Here is a 20,080-nt window from a genome sequence, read left to right as displayed (position 1 = left end):
ATAATAATAATAATAATAATAAAAATAAAATAATCCCAATAATTGCTACCCAGGTAATAAATACTATAGATACAGTGTGAGTGTGGGCGTGAGTAAATTAACCAATTAGTTAGGGAGTAGGGTTTCTATGTACAAGTCATATTTGTACTATGCGACTGACGCAATTGGCCACCATGGCTCCACTCAAACGAGCCCCATATTCTTTCTTTGTCTTTTTAGCTGCAAAAGAAGACTCTCGCATTCTCTCTCTCTCTCTCTCTCTCTTTTTCGTTCACGCATCAATCACCATGCATACATACACGCATGCACGCATGCACGCACGCACGCACGCACGCACGCACGCACGCACGCGTGCGCGCAAACCACACAGACAGACATTCCTTTTTCTTTTTGACTTATCCCCGTCTCATTAAATTATCTAATCTCGGCGATATCTCACTTCATAAATTATTTAAAAACAATATTTTACACTATAATGTATGTATAATATGAGGTCACCTAATTCGAATAAAATTTGTCAAACAGCATCGAAAATCTGCGCTAATGGGCCTAGGAAACATGATAACAGCGACCCAATACCGCGCGAGCATAATATATATTTGTCATATTTTATCTCACGCCTTATAGGGGCTTATACGAGGCATTATAAAAACGAAGTTCTCCCTCCCATTTTATATTATCTATATAAAATTAAAAAACAACGTAATATCATTTTATATTACTTCGTCGTTATTACTAATAAAAACTTTGTACAAAATTTAATTTACAATTAAAAACTTGGTACATAACATTCTAGAGATTCTTCTGATTTATAATTGAACTATCTATCAGCAGAGAGGCGCATATGCAGCAAATGATCCTTCTTTATATATCCTCTCTTTCTTATTTCCCTTAGAGCTTTTTATTCACATTAATACGCTCCTTTACAAACAACACATACGTTATTTCTTATTTTTTTCTTTGCGCATAAATATTTTCCTCAACGGCATGGTCATTGATTTATAATTTGTTTGCTTTTTCTTTTTCTTTTTTTTTTCTTCTTTTCTTCTTTTCTTGCTTTTTTTTTTTTTTTGTATCACATTTGTAAACATAAATTACAAATCTATTTTTCATTTGTGGGCTAGAATAGAAAATTGTAAAGGGACTTGTCATGCTGTTTCTTACGACCTGCTGTTTGTTTATAATGCATTACACTTTACATCATTCTTTAAATATTCCTTCTTGTAACAAAGCCATATTATTTGTTCATATTATGGTTTGATTAACAACTGGTCGAAAACTCGTTCTCAGTATTCGAACGATATCCTACATTTCTAATGCATGAGAGAAATTGCCCATATAGAACCAATTGCTCTCGTAAAGCCCCAAATGACATTATAATAAGGAGTGCGTGAGAGAAGTGGTGCACATGCTGCACTGTAAAGGGAGAGGACGAGGGTGTGGGTCAGACGAGAGCTGCCGCTGCGTGGTAGAGCTGCATGAGCGCCTGTACGTGCACCGGTAAACAGGATAATCGATCCTTGGTGTTTGCATCGATTGCGAGCCACGACAATGCGTTATATCCTTCCAAAACGTACCTAAGAATTAATGAAAGGTAATGAAAATTATATATATATATATATATATACCTAATAAATATAATGCAGGGGCTATATATATATATATATTTGCTTATATAGCCTTCAGGCTTTATCCAAAATTGTCGATATAAACCTGAGTACATCGGTGGTATATTGCGAATCAAGTGGATGAGCAGTGAGGGCACTTTGCTGTTGAAGGAGATCCTCAGTACTTTGCTGAATCGAGGGACTATGCAGATGTAAAGCATTTTTCAAAAAAGCTGGACAAACTTCCTCGAGGTGTGGGCAAGCTGCCCAAAACCATGGTGGCATTCGTCCCGTTGGTGCAGTAGACACCATATAACCAAGAGCAAGCGGCTGTTGCAAAAGCGTACCAACTTCTTCCGATTGTTCAGCAACGGCTACCTATAAAATACAATATTTCAAAGACGTCGAATATAAACAATAAGAAATAAATTACACTAATAAATTTGGTGGAAGAAAAGAAAGATGAAAGAATAATTCACTTACTCTGGATGCATTACTGCATTGAAAAGGGCTGCCTGGTCCATCATGATTGCCTAAACCAGAACCACCGCCGTCTCCTCCTAACGGGGATCCTTCGGGACGATGAGGACTTCCGCTAGGACTTTGGCCACCACCTGCACCCGCTTCGGGCCATACATTAAAAATATCATTGAAATCTCCCATGCCTTCCATGGCTTCTGGCATGTCATCATTCAAAGCAGAAAATAATTCGTCGTCTCCTAATTCTGGTCCATTTATATGTTGTTCTTGAAAGGCAGTCTGGGATGACTAGAAATACAATACAATAAGTAAGTAAGTAAGCAAGTAAGCAAGTAAGTAATTACAGTAAGCTCAAATTGACGGTAAAAATGTGTAAAAGCAAGTAGACACTAATCAGTTACCTGAGTAGTAGCCGACGTAGGAAAAACAAGGATATGAGTACATGTAACATCTTGTGGTGTGGATAATTGGCAGTTTACTGATGCTTGGCTAAACCTTTCATCAGGGGTAAATTGGTCGGCCATTAGTCTGAGAGTAGAATCAGGTTCTAGGGATACTAAACATGCGCTTAGTACACAGGGTGCTGCTGACGGATATAAAAGACTGCATTGTCCACATATTTCTTTCAAATGTTTCGAAGCTTTTAAAAGGGCTTTTCTAGAAAGTAGCCAGCTCCAACCTTTCAATTCTCCATGTCCTATACGCCCAACACGACCTACAACTAATCTCCACGGTTGCACCTAGAAACAAAATCCTATATGTCCTAAACGAGGAAAAGGAAAGTATAAAACAAGTATAAATCAAGTATAAACCAAGGAAGTTTATCTTGCCTAAATACTTACACCTTGAGACATCACACCAAGAATAAAGTCCATAAGTTTTTGTAATCCAATTCTTCTGGCAGATGCACGTTTTCTTCGTTTCCTATTAGGTATGTCAATGTTAATGGTAGCAGTTTCAAATATTTCCCCTCTATCGTCCGTTGCCACGGCCAACAACCAGGATTGATCTTCGCTGAGGCAATAACTCAAATACAGTACAGCACATTCTTCTGGTCCAGCAATTCCAAATGATTCCGGAGCCTCGCTTTTAGCTCTTAAAGGGGCCAATACGTAAGCTGGCGCGTACAGTCGGTACGGTGCTTTGTTCCGTTCCTGAGTTGTCAAGGAGTTGTAAAGTAAAAAATCCTTATTATTTCATTATTTTTCTCTTAAGTTTCTAAACGAAACTTATAAAAATATGAGAGTGAGTGGTGTACTTACATCTTTACTTTTCAGGAATAAGTCTGCGGCGGCTGCGGTACCAAAACCGGTAAGACTCTTTACTGTGGAATTATGGTTGAGCAAACGACGTCCTTGAAGAAACACGTTCAAAGCCAAAGCTCTCATCTCATCTTCTTTCTTTCTCCTTTCTCTTGCCCGACCTAATTCCATTATGCTTTCCAGCGATATTAACTATTAACATCAAAAATTAATATTTAATACAATTTAAACAATTTATTTCTTCTGTATGTAATGATTTCAAGTAATTCAAAGCAAAGACATTCATCATTCAATCAAGATTACCTGAACATTTATGTTAGATCTAATATTTTCAGGCATGCTATTCACAGCAGTTGAATACGCCCGTAAAAGAGCCAGTATAGCGAGCCGTCGACGATCTGAATCTTCAGGTCCTCCCAAAGAGAATGGTTCAATTAAATAAACAACAACAGCTGGTGATTCGACTTCCTCCTCGTCAGGTCCTATTGTCGTTGTTGAATTTCCGCTTGACAATTGCGGAGTCGGTGTAGTATTACCGATATTCGAATTTGGATTCGATGTATTCGAGGGAGTCTCGCTTCTTGGATTTTCGCTTTCTGTATACAATAAGATCAAATAATATTTCAAATAAATGTCATTAATCGTAAGTAGCAGGCGGGAGTACGTACCAACTGATTCTGGCTTTGTTGTCATGACATCAGGCGTTGCTGGCATTGTATCGGTAACAGGAGTAGTCGTTTGCTGTTGCTGTTGTTGTTGTTGTTGTTGCTGCTGTTGTTGCTTATTTGGTAATTGAACATCGCCAGGATCTAATAAACTTCGATCTTGTATAACCTGGGTCAAATAAGGTGCCAGCCGATGATTACACACTTGAGCATACAATCGCAACAATTCTCCTATTCGATTTTCACCAAGACACTTGAACCAATCATCGATCGGTTGCTTCGATAACTTTTGTGCCGATGATTTACCCACGCGAAGAATTCCGTCGCGTAATAATTTTGAAATGGACGTATGTCTTCCAAATCGACAGATCTAGAAAGTAAATAGAAGAGAGATGTGTATGTAGATGCGTGCATTCGTTTAGGATGCAATTCGATTATCTTTCCTAGTTCTATAAACATTTTCTATAAACATACTGAACAGATAAATAATATAAATGATAGGTACGTACTTCGTAAGTGGTTGAGAGTTCACGGAAAAATGATTTGACTTTGCTGACTACACAATCGCTATCCGGCGCAACAACAACGTAAGCGATATCCCTCGGGCCAGCGTACGGTTCCAACAATAGTTTCTCCCAATAACCAAGAGCATAAGGTGCTAATGACAGCCAATCTCTATCGTATCCTACAACGAGCGCGGGTATCGGTTGTGGTTCGCAACGATCGTCAGTACCACGTCCAGCCAAACGATGAAATTGTCTCCAAGTAAGAGGACCAGCTACAGTATAAGGAGCTTCCCACATTCTGGTAGTACATTTTTTCTGTACCGCATCTTGCAGAAGTGGCTGCAGGGCTCTCATCATTCTAACGATATCACCGCTACACTGAGGACCTCGAGCTCTTAGAAATACCCAACGGTGTATGCCATTAACGCGATTAGTCCTTTCACTATGCGTAGTATCGATCTTTCCCTGATCCAATGCTGCGAGGGAGACTTCGTTGCCATCATTAAATTCGAGAGTATTTACCGTTGGCGCGTGCATAGGATAACTTTTCGTACTGGCATAATTTCTTGCCGCTCTGTAAAGACTGCTCGCAGAACTTTGTACCAACAAGCATTGCTCTCGAAGTAATTCCAAGACGTTAGAAGGTATAACGTCTAATCCTTCGACCGATTTACCTCCGTTACACGCCACCAATCCAAGCGATCCTTTCTTTTTATCCGTCGGATCTTCGGCAATTCCCGTTATTTCCATCTCATCTTCATAAAACAATCCTGCTTTATGAGCTAATCGCCTATTCACTACAGCACTAAAGCCACAGCTGCACCTGATTTGATCGTCATCTTGAATCAAAGCACTACCATTTCCCCAAGAGTTCGTTAAATAAACACCTGCATCGGCACCTTTTATGTTACCAACGACTTTTGGACCTGCATTGCATACGCATAGACTGCAACTATCGAAATTATGATCGCGGAAAATATTTAATGCCGTATCACCCAAAAGTATATTCACTACGAGAGAATTGGATTCCGGTGCACGAGTTGGGCCCGGAGTGTCTGCCTCAATACTATTTAAATTCTTATTTAAATACGAAGATGTTGTGGAAGTAGCTGGGCTCGGTTGGTCATACGGCGGTGGTGGCGGCCTACCCGGAAGAGTAGTCGTACGGTATGGAGCGCCTAATGGCGCTGGGCTCGGTGGGCAAGGTTGTTGTTGTTGTTGTTGCTGTTGTTGTTGTTGCTGTTGTTGTTGCTGTTGCTGCTGTTGTTGTTGTTGTTGTTGTTGTTGCTGCTGCTGCTGTTGTTGTTGTTGTTGAACAGATCCGGGTCTAGACGGTGGAAGAGGTTTATCCGAATTGATGGAAGTCGAACTACACTGCCAGGAAGGTCTGTACACGCAGTGCGATGGCAGTGTAACAGGTGGAAGGGATTGGCTAGGCAAATTTGTAAGTGGGGCATATTTGGAAGAACCAACCATCTTGCAAATGGGAGCTGGCTTGAACACGAATGACCAATCGTCGATTGGTTCTTCTTGCGGTGATCCCATATTAGGATAAATATCCGGGAGATGTCTGAGTGGACGTTGCGGAACCGAGAGATCGGTTTGATCTGCAAGCGGATCGCTCAACTGGCACGGCGAAGCGACCGGATTGTGCTCCAAAGATGGTGGCGTTGGAAACATTTTGGAGAGTTCTTCGGGTCGTAATACTCCTACACCACGATTGTTGTGCTTATTTGTACCGTCTATCCTTGTCTCTTCGTGCATGCCACCCGATTTATTGGAACCCGGTGGTGTTTGGACTTGGAGCTGATTTAAGTTCTGAAACTATATGTTTTTATATTTATGCTTAAACAAACGTTCGAATATAATGGAAGAATAAACTTACGGTCTCATCGCTCGAAGTGTCAGGATCAGAATTATCGAATATTTGATCTAAATCCTTATAAGACGCTTGAAGACCTTCGCTAGTAAATAAAGATCCTGGCTTAGGTGGATCGTCTCTTTGCCGTCTTAATCCGTCGACGTTGGTATTATTCTCTTCCCCCATAGCATCAAATTCGTAAGGATCCGATCTTCTTCCGATACAATCGCTCTGCGTGTAACAACAACAACAACAATAACAACAACAATAACAACAACAACACATAGTAAATGTTGTAATTATAAATAATTAATCAAAGAGGATAAAGAAGAACAATTAGAAGGCACACGTACTGTTGTTACGTTTGGTTCCTGTTTAATTTCTAATTTTGGTGCTTGAGGTTGTTGTAAAGCTTGCAAATTCATCGGTGGATATAGAGTGTTACTTCGAACATTAGTTGGACCGCTCGTTGAACCTTTAAAACGTTTCACAGGATGACTGAGCCAAGCTTCTTGCGTTGAATAATCATAAAGCCAAGACAAAGGTTGTTCATCTTCTAAAAGAGCACCTTCGTATTCTCTAGAGGCTAAGATTGGTCGTTTTAATGTTTGCCCAGGTAAAGGACTATGTGCCTGGTTATTACATGCAGAAGATGCCGATTTTGGACCTTGTGACGGAGTTAAAGGAGGGGCAGTGTTTGTGTGACTGGGTGGTGGTTGTGGACTGAGCGTAGGCATAGTCGGTTCCGCTGGTGGAACCGATGCAGGCTCAGAATGCGGAGTTGGAAGTGGAGATGGTGCCGGCGATCCTGGCGATCCCACCGATGGAACCGGTAAACAATCTCCTCCGGTGGGTGGACCTCTCGAATAAGATGGTGGTCCTTCTGGTGGTGTACTCGGTGCTTCTACTCTGCTCAATACGGACCTATTTTATTGGAACAATAAATCAAACGATTAATGCGAATACAATATCTAACGTCTTAATTAAATACAAGAGACAATATTATAAATATACTAAAGATATATCTTATCATTTATCCTTTCCTCCTTCCCAATAAGTTTATGAACTATTTTTACATGCTTATGTGGTTAGAATTATTAACGATATTATTATTATAGCATATCTATACGTCTATCTATATATATATATCTCTTTATACGCACAGATATTATAAACTAAACAATGAATTAAAGCATGCTGAAATTTAATATGTTAATAGATCGATTGTCTATACATTACTACTATGTATATGATATAGAATGACTGTTATATGAAACATAAAATGACAAACATTCATGCTTAACTTTATATTTTGTTAGTAACATGTATTACGATGATATATAATATCAATAATCATGCAAGTATATTACATTTTGACAAATATACACAAAAATTGAATACACTTCACATAAGTGTGAAAAGATTACAAAATTCATATAATATAAAAATTGTATGAAATTATTACAGAAAGCAACACGAATGGAATAATATATGCATTTCATCGTATCGGTGCACAATGAAATAAGCGCAAATAATATCCAATTTCATAATATAAACTTTATTATTTATTTTTAAATGATATAAAAAAATAACCCACATATAAAATGAACATACAAATGTACAAGAAAAAATGGTTTCTATTGAATTATTTTAGTTTTTTCTACGAGTATACTTACTAATTGATTTCTTTTCTACACCCATAGTAATGTTTTATAGAAAAAAAATATACGAATTGTCTAAATAATGATAGAGTTTTGATCAGGAAATATTTCCTCTTCTATATTGTTAAAAAGATGACGACGTACTGATAATATCCAGTTTCAGCATATTAGTTATGACTTAAGTGCTAAAATTAACACACATGCCTGAAGAGAAGCAATCGTCGTATGAAATTGAATTATTGTATTACAATGCATTAAATTCGGTTACTTGTATGATTTGTATATATGTATATGTATATGTATATATATATCATATAAATATATATGGTATAATAATATATGACAGAGCTGATGTGGAAGCAGTGAATTGAAGGATGATGAATTAATGGTTTTGATGAATTAATGGCCTTTTTCGACCATTTGCAATTATTGGTAGTGCACGATAATATGATACAGCATAGATTTCTTGATATCGGGGCAGAAATTACCCACCTGGGGGCACTAGCAGGAACAGAGGGGCAAGCATCCCACTGGGTGGTAGAGCGTCGATGAAATGGTACGACCCTCCGTCCACCTTTATCTACTCTCTCCCTCTGAACCTGTGAGGAGACCAGGCCCTTCCAACCCCCGGGGTTGGTATACCTGCAACCGATGTGTTTAACATCTTGTTTTTTTTTTTTTCCTTTAGTGATATATTATGTTCTCATTGGTTCCGTAGGGTCCTGAAGCATAACTCGTATCAAAAAGTTATACCTTATATGTGCCGAATCGATAATACCATAATATCACAAGTTTCAACAAATATTTGCTATATCTTGCTTGTTATGTTATACGAATCATCATTTCTTACGATCTCATAGGTATGTATATAAATGAATTTATAAACATCTATCATATATATTTCGCTAACTTGCATAATTTGATATAATTTGATAATTGTAAATCTACTTGAATAGGTAAAAGTTGCATTAAACCCTTTCAAAGAGCTTTATTTTACATGCACACATTGCAGAAGCAGCCATTCAAAACTACTATCTGCACTCAAACATTTCCACGCGCGATCTACGTTTTATAAAATTATACTCACTAACATGCAAAAAAAAAAAATGGTTCTATCGTTGACACTATCAAGTATACATACACTCGTAATTTACTGATACTTATTATACACAAACCAAATGAAATAAAAACACGAACTCTTTACAAAGGATTTGTAAAGAATTGAGAACATTTCAATCTTCAATCTTATAGATTGATCGATAAATAATCGATAAATATTACTTTATATGTGTGTTACATTGCACAATAATACTGACATAGTCGTCAACGTTACAGAACCTACTAGTGTAAGTCATGCTTCAAATAAATCCTAAATATACTTAAAACAACAGTGCACCTGTGATAGATATTATAAGAATAATATAGAATGCAAATATGTATATATATATATATATGCAAAATCACACACATTTTATAAAACAGTTGTCCTGTTATCATAATAATCGATCTATTAGTAATATATATTTTTTAGAAATCCAATTTATTGAAAATAAATATATATTGAAATTGACATATATTGCACTGTTATAGGGCGCAGAGCACGATTAGAAGAAAACTCGAATTGATCATATTATTGATAGACGTTTTTGTCATTATAAAGGATTCATTTATAAATTATAGTACGTATGGAAGTGCACATATAAAAATAAGTGAAAAATCACTTGGTTGGATGTTAAAAAATAATTTGACTTACTTAGAGCAAGTACAGGAAGCCTTTTGCGTCGGTTCAACAAATGTCCAAGTTCCAAGTTCTGTGGAAGATTCTGTCTTGGAAGCGGATGCCGGCGAACTTAAAGTACATTCTGCCCATACACGTTCTGGTAATTCCGTGGCAGCTCCAAAATCTTGTTCAATGGGAAAAGAATTTTCACAACTAATAGGACTATTTGGTGGCGATAATGGAGCACCCGGTGGTATATCGTCCATATCCGTAACTAATACATAACATGAAGGATAACGCATGCGTACACCACCAACGAGAACTTCCACGAGCGGTGATAATCCTGTTTCCGCGTTATTATTATTAATCGGATAGAAATGTTTCCATTCTTCCAGAAGCTGACTATCCATTCGTCCAACTTGGCCTGTTAAAGTTCCCGCCAATCCATAAGGGGCCAAGATCACTGAGACAAGAAAATCTTAAGTCAAATCTATCAATTCTACAATTTGTTCTCTTCTTCTTCTACTTCTTCTTCTTCTTTTTATTATTATTATTATTATTATTATTATTATTATTATTTACCCTTAACGCCGGATTGAGACGTTTGAGTGCGTTGCAAACATGCCCTAGTAAGATGTCGTACTGCGGGATGCTGTCGGACATCCACGCTCGCACATACGGTGCTTTCTCCGTGCACAAAAAATGCGAAGGAGAATGACAAATGGCTACTGTAAAATGAGAAAGGAAAATAAATATTCAAAGAAGAACGAAGTGAATGCTATATTCAATGAAAATGTAAACATGTACCTATTACAACGATGTTTTTCAAAGCCATCGTATGGTTGCACAAACCACCTTCCTAATCGAACAAAGTCACGTGACAATAAGCACCGCTCGATCAAATTATGAAGAGCTTTAAAAAGAAGAGACCGGCATTCGTACGACAAACCACTTTCCCATGATCCTTGTTCACTTTCTGTAATAAACAATAACAAACAGTTCATTTCTTTGTACGATTTAAATAAAGAGAGAGAAAAAAAAAAAAACAAAGAACAGGGATACTATTCTTACTATCATTGAATGTAAAGCTAATATAAAAAATATGAATTGAATTTAAAGCTTCTTTATTTATTTGGAAAAATGTGAATACTTACTTAATAGGACGTTAAGGCGATATTATTGATTTTTTATGGCAAAGTTATACGCACTAACTTGAACGTGTAAATGTCGCTTTCACTTAAATCGCTTGACAGGTTTCAAACTCGACTCCCTTTACTTGTTAATACTACACACGCTAGCTATTGGATTCTACTCGATTCTCTAAATTGTTTAACTGCTATATCCTCTCTACTGTGAAAACCTTATACCTTAAGATTTTGAACAATTTCAAACAATCCAATCGTTCTCGTGAATTTACGAGCGACATATGTATCGCGGAAAAAAGGAAGGGGCAATGTTTTAGGCTTAACGGTTTACAGTTTGACGATTCGAGTAATCCCGCGCGCACGGTACGCAACGGTGGATCTATAGGTTGCGCTGCAACAAGCTACAAGACAAGTGCATGGTTCAGCGACCCCAGAGTCGGAGCATACCGAGAGAGTGCAAGATGATGCTCGATATTACCGCTTACTTTCAACGTGTGTCTCTATACCTTACCTTCTCCTTCCTCACGATACAACTACTGCAAGGTTACAACGAAAGGTAGTAGTTGTCGCGTCACTTAATCCGCAAGAGCTTTTGCACATATCTAAATTGAATTTTTTCATCGTTTTATTTCATTCTTTTCATCATTCTTTACAGGACTTTTCGCCTTCGGCTACTCTATACTAACACTTCCAAGAACCTTGTCAAAGAACCCCTGACTTTGAAATAATTGCGAATCAATTTAGATGGAAATAAATAAATAAATAAATAAATAAAACTTTTTCGAACAAAGTAAATCCTACTTCTATAATATTGTTTGATTTCTCGTTCTAGTTGTCGAACATGAATCACTGATCGAAAGAAAAAGGAACGAACGTTGAATTACCTTGTTTCTTGACACTGATAGAAAGTATTCTAAGCTTGTTCTGGATAGATTTCCAATTAACCAACTTCATACATATTGCATAAGGGTTTTCTTTGATATCGCAGCAGCAGGTGTCGCCAATTGTTACATAATAATATTTCACATTAGCTAAGAAATAAAGAAGATAACACTTGGCTATGATTTGTAATATAAAATCTGTACTGGTTGGTTGTGTGGAAATATACAAGTCGATTGGCTTCATGACGACTTCTGTATTCTCTATTTAAAAGGAGAGGATTGGCATTGATGCATCAGAGGACGAACAACGACAGGCACTCACCGCAGGCAATAAGTTCTGGCGAGACGAGACCAGAAAGATCGGGTTCCTCGCCGTACCAAAAAATCCAGAGTTCCTTGGCTGCAGTCAGAGATAGTGGCGGAGGAGCTGGAGAGGGCGCAATGCCCAGTTCGAAGATGCCAGGGCCGGGTCCAGAAGCGGTTGCCGGGCCGCCAGCAGAGGCAGCCGGCGTGGCGGCGACCCTTCGCCACACGCACAGAATGTCACCCGCGAGGCAACGCGAGAAGCTCGACAGTACCGGATCCTCCAGTGGTGTACCCCCGAAACCCCCGGCAACTTCGCCCCACACGAGTTTCCTCCATTTTATACCGCAGAGGTCCGTCTACAATAAACAAACCATCAAACAAACAAAGTCATTTCTACAATTAAATGGTAATTTTTAAATCAAAAGTATTGTTAATGAATCGATTATTTGCCATTATAACAGACTAATCGATATAGAAGGATAAAAAGGCTAAGCAGCATCTAGGCATCTAGGCTAGGTAGCATTGGGCCGCGTCCATTGACGAAAACATGAAAAGTACCCCGCCGTAGCAGCGTTACGGGCCTGTCAAGCTTTGCTGATCAATACAAGCAAGGCGACGTGCAAGGCCGCCCGCGTGGGTTCAACTCGGGGAACCCCCTATGTGCCCCTCTCTCGTTCCATCCTTGCGAGCGCGCCCACCACCGAACCTACCTATCCTCCCCACTCCTTGGCTCTTTCGGAGATCACTGGACGGCGATCCTACGAACGCTAACCTCTCTTTTCTCTTCTCCCCCATTCCCCTACCGTAGCCATTCCCACCGTCTGCCTGTCTCTATCTTACAGAAATGTCCGATTTCACAAAGACCGAATATATCGACGAGTTGAAACACGTTTCAGAGCAATAAATGGACTAGACGACATCAACTATATAGACTAAATTCATGGTCCTAGTATTAATGTATTATATACAAATTAAATCTTTTATTATATATTATATGTGAATCTTGTTTTTATCGCATAAATAATTCTAAGAAAACGTATATTGTAGAAGAATAATACTGCATAGGAAAGAAACAATAAACATTACCTAATATATCCGTAGCATTGAGTGAGTCGTAGTAAAGGTAAACTACATTTTGTTTTACATTCGATTAAAGTTGAGAACCTCGAAAACGGCGGCTAGGGAAGCGCCACGCATGCGCTTTCCCTTGGCATTCGGTCATTTGTTTACACGATGGTAAAACGAATACGCCTGCGCACCGTTCTTCAAGCCGCCGATTCAGTGGTACTCAATATCTTTTGAAAAATCTTTTGAAAAATCTTCATTGACCAAATAGTATATAGGGCATCATCATATTGGCAAACCAAGGAAGTTAACCTTTATCTTTGCGCGGCGCTTGTATATCGAATATAAAACCTTACTGTATAATTTCAAGCCATACATACGTATACTCGTCGTCTGTAATATTACGCTCTGTTACTGTGACATTCTCCTTTAATCTGTCATTAAAGTTAATAAGTGCATGTATGATGGCACTCTTGTAACGAGTATCTTAAATTTATAACTGTATTAAATATACCATCATGGTTTGTTCTTCCTCGCGTTTGGAGTTGAGAGTGCAAACAATTAGAAAGAGAAAGATCGAGGAGTTAAGGAACTTCTAGAAGGGAAAGCCATGGGAGAAGTCTAGAAGTCGAAAGCAGAGCACGATCTCGTCTACGACCGCTAAAGAATAGTTATGTTACTTCTTTTATGTTGACTTTTTTATTGATCCTTCGTATAATGTACAACAGAGTTAAAGTATCTAAACAAACGAATAAAAATCATCTAAACTGACTTACAATAAGGAATTTTTCCTGAGTACGTGATATAAAAATGAAAATACATTAGCTTACATCTCACATCGTTCAGTGATGTGAATCGTTCTTTGCGTGCAAACTGCAATGACAAAATATATCTAACGTAGTCATGGGTGGGAGAAAAGAAACTTATTAATTGGAAATGATAATTCTCCTACTTCCACCACGATGGACAAGAAGAGTGCTATCCTATAAAAAACAATCTATCCGGGAGCGAAAATTTTATTTAATTGTTTCCATGCTGTTCATAAGTCACAAAGTAAATAAATACTAAGAACAAGTCGATGCACTCGTTTGCGATTACTCCCAATCGCCTACTATATTAATTTAACTAACATAAGCCTCCTCCTCCTCCTCCTCCTCCTCAACTTTAAGATCATATTAGAAATTTCAGAAAAAAATCACGTTCTAGTTATCAAGGAAATTTCACTCAATGTTTCTTCAAGTATATAAAGAAGAATTAAAAACTACACGGCTGCCGCGCGTGAATTTGAGTGAATGACGAATGAAGCAATTCTATAAATTGTTCATCGCTTTTTGCGAATAGACAGAGACAGAAGTAAACGAATAAGGATAAGGACAAGTGAGCTAACCTCAGCCTTCCTCTTCAGCGATCGAATGAACAACAAGGGGATTCTTAAAAAGGTCAGAAAACGACAATGAATAAAAGAAACAAGATGTTGGATCTAGTAGTGTTTGGTAATGCTGCGAATAGAAGAAAAATGTGTTGCATCTGTCCTTTTTCCTCGGTGTCATGCATGGCACGACGCACGACGTACGACGCACGACGCACGACGCACAACGCACGACGCACGACGACCAACCAGGAGGAGGACGAGGAGGACGAGGAGGATGAAGAGGAGAACATCGATGTAACTACCTTGGCGAGCGAGAGCGCGCGCGCGCGCGCACTAGCAATGCGTACACCATTGTTTCTATCTATCTCTCGAACCTTCTTCCTATTAAATTTGGAGGAAAAAAGGCTCAGAGCGTGGAAAGAGTGGAAGGAGGAACTCGTAGGGGTTTCGAGAAGCACAGAGGGAACAACGTGAACTGACACAGTTTAATTTATTTCTAAGACGATCCTAACGCGACTACTCCAACGTTATCAACTTTACATTCGATCGTCTTTCTTCCTTTTCTTACTTTACTTTTAGTAAACAAATGAAATTTAATAACAAGTTCAGTTACTCTTATACACTTTTCCATGGAAAATCTAAAAGATCAAAGTAAAATAATATTAAACATCGCTGTCTATACAATAATGAATGACCGCGACGATAAACGTGACAACAACCGAAACTTAACCGAAAATGACATGACATCCTATCGCAAGAAACGACGAACTATCAGAGTCTTTCTTTCTCGTTCTGACAAGCACACAACAAGTAGAAATGACGAAGAAGACACGCATATCTGTAATACTTGTCGTACGCGAGTGTAGAAGCACTCATGCGTGCGTATCGAAGAAGTGCACCACACTTCTTTCCGACGGAGGACACGCTCTTGTCGATGGAGAAAAACAGAGCTAGAGTATATATGTTGTATATGTGTAAGGGCGTGTGTATTGCGGAAGAGGGGGAGAGCAAAAAGAGAGAGACAGAGAAAATAATGCGATGCGTTACGAGATGGAACATACGAGAGAAAAAGAGATAAATGGGTGGGTAGGGGTAGGTATGTAGGTAGCTAGGTAGGTAGCTAGGTAGGTAGATAGGTAGGTAGGTAGGTAGGTAGAGAGAAAGAAAGAGAAAGAGAGAGAGAGAGGCAGACAGACAGACAGACAGACAGACAGACAGTCAGACGAGTGGGAGGGAGAGAGAAGTCGATGTTCGATCGAGGAGGACTGCAGAGGGAAATTCTTGTCTTGATATATAGGTTAATACAAGAAAGATTTAATTGCTGAAAGACATCTCCATTTTTTCTGTAAGGAAAGAAGGGCTCGAGAAAAAACAGGGCCGAGAACCTGACCAATAATCGTTCTCCCATTGAAATCCTTAGACAGTTGCGATGCCAACAATTTAGAGTAGAAAAGACCGATCGAATAACGGACAAGAGACTATAAATCCATAGTCGTTGAGAACGGCGACTTTGCGACGTAGAGAAAGACAGATAGATAGAAGAAACAGAGATAGAGACAGAGACACAAGAAGATGGGTGGACGAGGAGGAGGAGGAGGAGGAGGAGGAGGAGGGGAGAGGAGGAGGAGAAGAAGGAGGAGGAGATACGATGACGGGTAGGAAGATGCAGGACCTCGATTAGGATGAAATAATGAAAAGTAATAAGGGAAAATTTGTAAGCAGATGAGAGAACGGATATGCGCGGCTAAGGAAAGATTTGGAGTCACCACTCACCAGTGCGAAGAAATTCGTGTGGCAGTCCTCCAGGCTGGCGCCGTTGGTTTGATGCGACGGATGCGTCATGGCTTCTCCATCGCACGGCTTACACTCATTAGCAACACTTTGCGACGCGGCAGGGCTCTCAGGCCCGAAAATTACACGGCGAAATCGCTATCATTCGAGAACATTTAAGTAGGGTTTTCACTTCTCAATGGCGACCGTAAAATGGCGGACGATGGGAAACAACAAGCGCAGCCGCCCGAGGCGACCCCTCACGATCAGTCCCGATATTTCTGATGGTTGCTACTACGTTCGTTTCGTAAAGTTTCTTTCTCCGACGACGATCGACGATGAAAAATATGGCGGCGCTCATCAGGCATGCCTCTTATGGGATTTCATTCAAAAGTACATCCGCTTTATTTGCGTTCTCTACGGTTAGTAAGAAAAACTTCTAATAAGGTGTTTAGTTTTATTTTTTAACACTTCACCAACGACATTTTCACTTTATATCGGCCAGATATTTTAATCCGACCGTTCTCAACACCATGCACAAATACCAACGATGTGTCACTATCATTTCTACTCTCTCTCTCTCTCTCTCACACACACACACGCACACACACACACACACTCTCTCTCTCTTTCTCTCCCTCTCCTCCTTCCTCTTTCTTATTTATACTGTTTATTCTTTATATTGTTAATTCTTTCTCGTTCACTTTCTTTTTTTTTTTTTTTTTTGATCGCAGACAAGGAATGCGCGTCGCGACAGTGCGCGGTTCGCGAGCAAGCTAAGTAGTCCTGCCAAAAATGTCTTCAAGCAGAATCCGAAGTTGGAAGCTACTAAGAAGTCTCTTTCCGCGAAAGGGTAAGCGGTCAATCGCTTTTGAAGGAAACGTAATTTCGTCACGTTACGTCGCGCAGCTGGTCAACCGCCTGAGAACGGGCTGCGGCCATACTGCTCTCCTCTCCCACCTCCTTCGGTCCTCTCCCACTTTTCGCGCAGCGGCCGAGCCTATCCGAGCGCGCAAATCGTGTTCCGATCGTCTACGACTTGCAGGGCTGTCCCGAGCGACTTTCGGTGCCTCGTTCATCGATTTTTCCAGATATTTTGTCATTTCGATTATACATATTCTCATTTTATTTTTTCTAATGATTATTTCAAAGTTGCTCTTATTTGTTATATTTCCATCGATTTTATCTTAATGACGAATAAATAAAAGAAATTGATCTTTAGAAAATTCGAAAAAAAAATGCTTAGGGGCACTGACCCTTTTTTTCTCACAGAATACGCGAGACATCGAGAAACGTAGCGTAGCAATCGTCTCGCGTCTACCTGTCAACGCGGTATGTGGAAGACGTCCGTTCTCCTTTCTCTTTCTCTCTCTCTCTCTCTCTCTCTCTCTCTCTCTATCGCTATCGCCTTCTCTCCTTTCTATCTTTCTTCTTTTTTTTCCTGCTTTCTTTCCTTCTTTCTCATTGCTTTGTTATATTCCGCTCGCAACACTATGCGAATCTTGACTAATCAAACGTAAAGCAAACTAGGCTGAATAAATATTTCGCATCTAAATATATTTGATGATGATACCTACAAGGGAATAGATCGGCCTATCGTTTCTTATCAAACGATTAGAAATCTCTGCTCGATGTATTTGAATTTGATTCCAATTGGATGTTCATTTTAGCTAAAATGTATAAAGAAAAAAATGTGATTCGCTCGGGAAGGTAGATGGACGCATTTTTCTCATGTTACAGCACTGGTATCCTTCAGTAACGTATTTCAAAAGGGTGCACTTGAGGGCACTAGCGTCCTATCGGTGGACATCGATCTCCTATTCCTCCGTCTCCCTTCACTCCGTACCGATCCTCCCTTGGTCGAGTGTGCGACATCATCGTTACCACCTTCTACCCTCGCCCACGGGGGAACACATCGCATCGTCGACCGTTTTAGCATGCTGCGCTTTTAGAGCTAGCTCTTTTACCACAAGAGTACATACATATTATAGAAAATACACGCGATTTAAGTATAAAACTTTAATTATAGTTAATAAGACGATAATCTCGAATTTATATAACAATACAATTGATCCCATGCAAAATCAATCCTGTCGTCAAGGAAAACGGTCCACTCTCCAAATAGGATGAACGCCTAAGGGTTTGCTCGAGTATATAGAAAGCAGGGTGAATTGCTTTCTCGATGCCGTCTTCTGTACAAGCTGTAAAAGTTCTCGCAATGTAACAAAAGAGACCGAGATCTAGAGAATCGTTAGAATAGAAGATGGTTTTTACGAAGGGTAAAGGGACCACCTTCACTTTACAACAATATAATATATTTACTTTGACATTTCATTGTGCCAAGCAAAAACGAATTGTTGCTTTACTGTAGAAAAATATAAAAGATAATTGTTGTATGCATAGTATATGTATAATATGTCGAAATAGTTCCTTGATTTTAATTATGGGCACAAACGTGTAACGTTGGATTACAGATATTATTGCAAAAATGTAATAATGAATTAATTTCTATTTTAGTTGGAATTCGTTGATCCATTCCATTGAGCAATCTTTGAAAAACGAGTGAATCTAAACACGCCGCTTATCTGCTGCTTTTCTGCTTTAGATTTCTTCGATCAATAAAGCCATACGATCCACCTACCGACGTAAACGAACGAATTGACAAAATCTGTACGAGCCAAGAAATTTCAACGAATGACACGACGAAGCTCGAGGGTGGTCTTTTGCGCTTTCAAATTTTCGCAGCCTGTGCAGAAGAGTTTGGACATTCTGTGCCAAATTCATTGCTTTGCATCATCGAAACGGTCGGTGAGTACATATGCTCCTCGTACCTTTTGTTTTCATATGCCACTGAATTTTGCAATGCTCGACTACGAGTGCAAAAGAAGCTGCAAAACAAGCTGCAAAAGAAGGTGCAAAAGTGAACGAACATTTTCCACAATTATATAAGTATATATCTTTTCTACTCTCCCTTTTCCTCGATTGGTATATATATAGGGGACCTAAAAGAATTTTATCGTAATGCGGTGGATGTTGCCACGCCGCTAGATACATTGCGAAGAATGCAGCTTCCAAAGAACTTGCACGTACAATACGAATATCATCGTTTCCATCCAGGTAAGATGAACATTTAATCGATAAAATGATACAGTATTTATTGTATTACTATTGCACAATAGTATATATAACATTTGAACACAAATTTCTTTCGAATACGTAGTAACGATTAGAATGTTTTCTATAACTATATATATATAAAGAGAGAGAGAGAGAGCCATGAACCATGCGCCGTTTAAACAGCTACTCAATCGATAATATTCTCTCAGATACAGACACGATGTTTGATGGCAAGACAGCTTTTCCGCTCAGCTCGAATATCGTCACTGGTTTGAAATATAAGAAGAAATACAAAGGTTTTAAGCTGGAAGATCCGTTTTATGAAGAATATAGACGGCTCAAATAAAATCTTCATTTGAGATTTGAAACAACATTCGCGTTATTTATTTACTATATTACCTTCTTATCCAATTAGTCATTGGATTACTTTTAATATCAACTAATATAAAATATAAGAATATTCTCAAGAGAAAAATAAAGTAATTGTTCAGCTTACATTACTGTATTATTGTGAGATTGAATAAAACGTTATGTAAAATGATCGGAAGCGTGCCTACTATTGATAGAAAGTATTATACTTATCCTATACTTAAATGCTATTTCAATGTAAATATGTACTTGACATTTCGAGGTTCATTAAGCTTCGATCGTATAACACGGTA

General features: G+C 38.9%; 2 protein-coding genes across 7 annotated transcripts; one reads left to right on the top strand and one right to left on the bottom strand.

Moving 5' to 3' along the window:
* Positions 1-1,009: 1,009 nt before the first annotated feature.
* On the bottom strand, positions 1,010-16,440 carry skd (mediator complex subunit skuld). Of its 6 annotated transcripts, none has more exons than XM_015329204.2 (17): positions 16,305-16,440; positions 12,111-12,450; positions 10,570-10,738; positions 10,345-10,490; positions 9,796-10,225; positions 8,535-8,684; positions 6,735-7,305; positions 6,406-6,612; positions 4,524-6,344; positions 4,018-4,384; positions 3,653-3,945; positions 3,350-3,541; positions 2,930-3,274; positions 2,489-2,827; positions 2,091-2,375; positions 1,714-1,985; positions 1,010-1,577 (listed from the first exon to the last, which is right to left on the bottom strand). In XM_015329204.2, the coding sequence occupies exons 1-17, from the start codon at positions 16,371-16,373 to the stop codon at positions 1,445-1,447; spliced, it is 6,129 nt and encodes a 2,042-aa protein (XP_015184690.1). In that variant the 5' UTR covers positions 16,374-16,440; the 3' UTR covers positions 1,010-1,444. The 6 variants fall into 6 exon arrangements, with proteins under 6 accessions (XP_015184690.1, XP_015184692.1, XP_015184691.1 ...); XM_015329206.2 differs by having other exon boundaries at positions 2,930-3,241; XM_015329205.2 differs by having other exon boundaries at positions 4,524-6,338.
* Positions 16,441-16,582: 142 nt separating this feature from the next.
* mRpL50 (mitochondrial ribosomal protein L50) lies at positions 16,583-19,959 on the top strand. The gene is made up of 5 exons (XM_015329211.2): positions 16,583-16,723; positions 17,036-17,154; positions 18,907-19,109; positions 19,299-19,418; positions 19,628-19,959. The coding sequence occupies exons 1-5, from the start codon at positions 16,640-16,642 to the stop codon at positions 19,762-19,764; spliced, it is 663 nt and encodes a 220-aa protein (XP_015184697.1). The 5' UTR covers positions 16,583-16,639; the 3' UTR covers positions 19,765-19,959.
* Positions 19,960-20,080: the final 121 nt, after the last annotated feature.

Source organism: Polistes dominula, unplaced genomic scaffold, assembly GCF_049000335.1.
Source record: "Polistes dominula isolate Pdom_NZ unplaced genomic scaffold, Pdom_raw_medaka contig_16, whole genome shotgun sequence".
Classification (NCBI taxonomy): domain Eukaryota; kingdom Metazoa; phylum Arthropoda; class Insecta; order Hymenoptera; family Vespidae; genus Polistes; species Polistes dominula.
Note: the sequence above shows the minus strand (reverse complement) of the source record. Positions and strands in the feature narration are given on the sequence as shown.

Excerpts from the sequence above, each read along its gene's own strand:
- skd (XM_015329204.2), bottom strand. The coding sequence starts at position 16,373 with ATGACGCATCCGTCGCATCAAACCAACGGCGCCAGCCTGGAGGACTGC. Across the intron at positions 10,491-10,569 it reads GAAAAACATCGTTGTAATAG|TAGCCATTTGTCATTCTCCT; the intron begins GTACATGTTTAC and ends CTCATTTTACAG. Across the intron at positions 2,376-2,488 it reads CTACGTCGGCTACTACTCAG|TCATCCCAGACTGCCTTTCA; the intron begins GTAACTGATTAG and ends TTGTATTTCTAG.
- mRpL50 (XM_015329211.2), top strand. The coding sequence starts at position 16,640 with ATGAAAAATATGGCGGCGCTCATCAGGCATGCCTCTTATGGGATTTCA. Across the intron at positions 19,110-19,298 it reads TTGCATCATCGAAACGGTCG|GGGACCTAAAAGAATTTTAT; the intron begins GTGAGTACATAT and ends GTATATATATAG. Across the intron at positions 19,419-19,627 it reads ATATCATCGTTTCCATCCAG|ATACAGACACGATGTTTGAT; the intron begins GTAAGATGAACA and ends ATATTCTCTCAG.